The sequence below is a fragment of the Acyrthosiphon pisum genome, chromosome A2, assembly GCF_005508785.2.
Source record: "Acyrthosiphon pisum isolate AL4f chromosome A2, pea_aphid_22Mar2018_4r6ur, whole genome shotgun sequence".
NCBI classification, from domain to species: Eukaryota; Metazoa; Arthropoda; class Insecta; order Hemiptera; family Aphididae; genus Acyrthosiphon; species Acyrthosiphon pisum.
The window spans coordinates 63,216,804-63,222,452 of NC_042495.1; the positions used below are offsets into that span (position 1 = coordinate 63,216,804).

General features: G+C 27.3%; 1 protein-coding gene across 2 annotated transcripts; it reads right to left on the minus strand.

Moving 5' to 3' along the window:
• Positions 1-96: 96 nt before the first annotated feature.
• LOC100163760 (WD and tetratricopeptide repeats protein 1) lies at positions 97-4,822 on the minus strand. Of its 2 annotated transcripts, none has more exons than XM_016801242.2 (11): positions 4,674-4,822; positions 4,116-4,266; positions 3,907-4,037; positions 3,697-3,808; positions 2,809-2,996; positions 2,219-2,700; positions 2,061-2,158; positions 1,614-1,980; positions 1,340-1,517; positions 1,081-1,273; positions 97-1,012 (listed from the first exon to the last, which is right to left on the minus strand). In XM_016801242.2, exons 2-11 carry the CDS (start codon positions 4,173-4,175, stop codon positions 803-805), a joined length of 2,019 nt encoding a protein of 672 aa, XP_016656731.1. In that variant the 5' UTR covers positions 4,176-4,266; positions 4,674-4,822; the 3' UTR covers positions 97-802. The 2 variants fall into 2 exon arrangements, with proteins under 2 accessions (XP_016656731.1, XP_029345349.1); XM_029489489.1 differs by having other exon boundaries at positions 4,437-4,822.
• Between the last annotated feature and the right edge of the window lie 827 nt (positions 4,823-5,649).

Sequence of the window (5,649 nt, forward strand, 5' to 3'; positions counted from 1 at the left end):
TTATTTAGCTTTATAACTGTAGGAATAAAAATAAGGTAGGAATAAAAATATTGTTATTGACACATATTATATTGAATACATCTGTAACACATTAAATTTAAGTAAAATCTTTTCTCTGTATGATTTAATGCAGTAAACAATCACAAATTATCTTATATTAAATAAATACATTTTCTCATTGATTTGATTTTTTTCAAAAATTAAATAATGGAAAATAATGGAACCATTAATTAAGTAAGTAAATTAATGATTCAGCATGCAATTTTAACAAGTTTTCATTCAAAATATTAAGATCATAAATATTAATGTGGTGTTTTCTTTATCAAAATTCATATATTAAAAAATCAACAAAATAATATTTATAGTCTAAACCTTATAATTATTCAAAAGTAATATTTATTAAAATATTATATAAAGACTGGAAAATCATACTTGATAACAATATAATATTTTGTATTTGTATACAAATATATAGACATAATCTTTTGAAAAGTAACCCGAGGAAGGGGTTATTAGTGATTGCCACATGGCTTCTTATAAAATTGTATATATTTAAAACTATACTATTTTATTTTATGTATACCTAAACATAATTTATTATGCATATTTTATTTCAGATTGGTGATATGAGTTTAACAGAAGTAAATGAAATTGAATTAAAGTTGGACATTGCAAAACAAACAATCCTTGTTGATAAAAATATAGCATAAAATTAAAAAACATAAAAAAAAAATTATACAATTAAAAAATATTTATTTATATATAATATTAATAAAAAAAAATTACAAAAATTATGTTTCTATCAACTCATTTGACAATCATTAAACTCTTCAGATAATGGATCAATTCCATATTGATCACGTATAGTGTCAAAGTCAACACTGTCAGGTCCTTCTTCTGCAGTTCTCCTCATATTACGCAATATTACTTCAAATGGATCAGCCATCATACGTCTTTGATTTAACATAGCTGTTGTGCTATAACTATTTATTATAGATGTATTATCCACATCCTAGAACATTGTATTAAATGTTTTAATTTAATTTTAAGCATCATTTTTTAATTTTTTAATAGTTTTACATCTGGCAATGGAGTCCATAATTTAACTTCATTATCAATACCACTAGTTGCCAATAAAAACTCTGAAGGATGTGGTTGTATACAATTTACGATTGAAGTATCCCCTTTCAGTATGAGCAAATTATTCTCTGTATTTTTTTCCCAAATAAAAAATAAACCATCATCTGAACCGGCAACTATGAATTGATTTTGACTATAAATAACAAAAGAATTAAATATTCAAAAATTCACCATAATATACTATCAATAACGATTTCACCTTCCAAAAAAGTTAGCTTCTTTAATGTCAGTAGATGTATTACAATGACCATAATATCTACGATGGTAATCTTTTGCCTGATTACAAAAATATTTCTCAAAAGCTATCTTCGGGGCTCGCTGAATTTGTAACGCATCTAGAAAATTTGATGTATCCGACGTCTCACGCAATTTTTTTCCTAAATAGAGAACACAAACAATTAATGAAAAACAATAAAAATTTTATACATATAATACTAAACAGATGAATACAAAAATACTGTTATAGTAGTTACCATCAGATTTATCTTTATTATTAGATTGTGCATTTAATAAATCACTATATAGACTTTTGTATGCGGCACTAGTTTTATATGATGGGTATTTCATTGTGAACTGATCTAAATACATTTTAGAATCTTTAAACTTGTCCAGTTCGAACAGGCATACTGCCAAACGAAAATGTGCTTTCATATGGTTAGGCTCCAATTTTAATGCAGTCACACAATCTTTGAGAGCTGCGTAAAAGTCTCCATGCCACTTTCTTTTAATATAGGCTGCAGCTCTATTTGAAAACAGTACACTGCATTTATGAATATTTATAGCTTCATTATAAAGGATAATAGCAGCAGTATAATCTTCTTTTTCAAATAAATAATTTGCCTGTAAATTATAACACTTGTTTATTTACTGTTTTATAAGCATAAATATATAACATGCAATTTACAATGTATATTTTTAACCTTTAATTTTAATTGTACTACTTTATCTGGTAGTGTCAAATGAGGAACAGGAACGTGATCATCTATCAAATCTGTAGAAGAACCCTCCCCATTTTCTCCTAAAATTACACAAATAATTAAATAACATATAAACTTTATAATCGTATTAAGAAACTTACGAGGAACTTTCATAACTTTGGAAATGTTGAAAAATGCATTATCAGCTCGATTCACCAAGTTATATAAATATACATATTCACCACCATAATTAGCTAACAACTCTTGTCCATCAGGACTAAAAGTCAAATAAGTAATTACATAATTTTTTTGTCTTTTGTTAATTGTTTCATTATCATTAGAATGGATGTGACCCGGTACAAAATATTGGAGTGCATTGTTGACTTTATTTGCACTATTGGCTTCATACTCCGAGACGAATGAAGGACATTTTACATCTAATGATGACAGCGATTGAATCATTCTGCGGTCATACAATCTCACATATTGGTCATTAGCACCAACTGCAAGCTGCTCAGTTCTAAGTTGGTTTATATCTAAGCATTTAGCTTCAATCCTTTTTCCCGAATTACTAAATACGGTCACCAAAGTATTTTTAGATTTGTCGGTAGGACATTCATGGCTCATTCTCGTATCATGTTGACTGTATGAACATCAACAAATAATTAATTGTCAACATTATTACAACAATAGCATGATTACATTGAAGCTAAATTAAAAAAAAATCACACATTAACTAGACGAATCATACCTAATGCATCCATCTTCTGAAGCACACCAATAAACACTAGGTGCATCGTTTGCTACAGCTAAACGTTTGATTCGTCCTTGAGAACAAACGCAACTTCTTAATTGTCTACCTGTTGTAACATTATATGTATGTGAACTCCAATCACCAGCTCCAGTCGCAACTATATCATCATTACAACTAGGTATAAACTATATATAAAAAATATATATATATAATACAATTCAAAAAAATAATATCTATAACAGAAAGTTATTGTTCAAATAGTTTTTCATTTTTATTAAGAGGACGTGATTTCCGCATGTGTTGTCTCCGTCTTACAAGTGCGTAACATACCAAATGCTATGCTGAGCAGAACAAGTATAGCTCCGTTAGTTTAAAAATTAGAGTGAATTGATCTCTTACAAAATCTAAAAGCAAGATTATTAACTAGGCAACCTCGTGGGCTTTTTATTATATTTTAAATTTAAAGCGAGCTATAAGTATTTTAAAATTGTGAAATGTCTGTACATCTTACAAATTGACTTATCAACTACTCATAACTTGCTTAAAAATTAAAATATAATAAAAAGCCTAGATAATAATCTTACCTTTAGATTTTATTAGAGGTCAATTTACTATAACTTTTAAATTAACGGAGCTACACGTGTTCTTCTGAGCATAAAATTGGCTATGTTATGCACTCGAAAGACGGAGACAACACATGCGGGTATCAAGTACTCTTAGCTGAGTACATTTACTCTTTTCACTGACAGAATTTGGTTGCACACAAACCAAAACAAGCCGTAGACTGCCATATACACACAAAAGTTTACGCTAAGTAACTACATTTTTCCAGTGAATGGAGTAAGAATAGATTTCTTAAAAATATACTGCAGTGTGTTTAATTACCTTAACAGAAAATATGTTGCCGCGGTGTAGAGTTTTAATAGAAGTTTTAACTTTTTGTAAAAATGGATCCCATAATATTACTTGAAAGTCATCAGATGCTGATGCTAAGATGCTGAAAAATTATATAAGCCTTAATAAACAAGTTATTTTTAGTAGTTATACCTTCACTTTCATAAAATTAAAATTGTTGATAATTTATTAAACATATACCTTCCACTTTCATTCCATTGTAGGCAATTAACACATCCTTGATGTCCTTCTAATTGAGTGAGTAATCCAAGTTTCGAAATACATTTGTAATTCAAGTTACTTTTTAATGCATACTTTGTGCGGATGTGATCCTAATCATCAATAATAGTTTTTAAATTAACCTGACAGAATGGAATAATAAAATATAATATGTTAGAATGTTATATTACGTTTAATTCTCGATTCCTTATCAACTGTAAAATATTTTGACGTTTTGTTGCTGAAGACATATTTATAATTGACTTATGCACAAGCAAACAATTTTATTACTTATAACATTTCAGGAGTTGAGTTAAAACTTTGAATTTGAATTACTCAAACCTACACACAAATTGAAAGTTCAAAATATTTTTTGGCAATAAATTCAAAAATTTCTTAAAAATCTCCGAATTAGAACAATTAATACAATATAAAAATATTATTATTCATTAGTGTTGTAGTGTTCAGTATGTATAGTAAAATGTAAAATGTAAATACTATTACTGTATTACACTATCACTCAATTACTGTAGAAATGTATAATATTAAATGTTAGTAGTTATGACTATGATATCACAGAAGTCGACAGAACACGGACTGCCCGATGCTATACTTTACTATTTAAGTACTTTAAACTATTTTTCATATTATAGCCAGTAGTCGAGATTTAAGATAGTTAACACTAAACGACTTAACCACAGAATTGGTGAACATAATATTAAACTATAATAATCTGTGAATAAACTAACTATCTGGATAATATTATACAATTTATTAACTTGTAGTCACTGTTCACTACAACTAGACCGTGCATAGACATAATATATTATAATAGAATCACAGAAATAACTAAATATCTAACTATGAGATAAGACGTGAAGGTACCATCCGCCATTAAAAAAGAGACTGACTGGCTCTTATCATACTTATTTAATGTTGACAATATTATAATAATAGTATCAAACACAGATATAACTCAGGTACACAGATATGTATAATAAACATATTATTATTATACAATATATCTGTGCTGTGGTATCAAATACATTTTTTTTTTTTAATTATCTATTACTCTATAAAAAAAAATAGTACAATAGTACCTAATACTAAAAAAAAATTAATTTTCTACAAACACAGACAAGGAGCGAACAAATTAAAATATTTTTATTTTTTAGATTCTGAGCGTAGCGATGAATGTATTAATTTTACAATAATGATGTTGTTTTTAAAAAAATGTTGTGTCTGTCATCACCTTTTAGGACAGTAAAAGTGCTTACATTTTCTTCAACACTATCTTTTCTGATAAGGAACTTTGGGGGGTTCAAAAGTCAATATATTTTCCAGTAATTTTCAAAGCACCGTGAAAAACAAAAGAAAATTTAAGGAAAAACGAGAATTTTTCGCTCAAAACTCTATTTTGGTTTTTGGTGTAACTCTAAAACAAATTACCGTGGTAGATACATGCAATTTTTACTAAATGTTTATATGAGAATTTCCTATACTCCATAATATTTTCAAAATATTTTGTCATGTTTTTAGTTGTTCGCGGACATTTTCAGTTCCCATTTTTTTAGGTTTTTTATTCTATAAAATTAAACAATTTTTATTCTATATAATATTAATACTATTTTATCTGTTGGGTAGAAAAGCTTGAAAATTTAATAGAAGGATACTAATATATTGTTTCAAAGACAGATGAAAAATATTAAGGCTAAAGTCTACTTT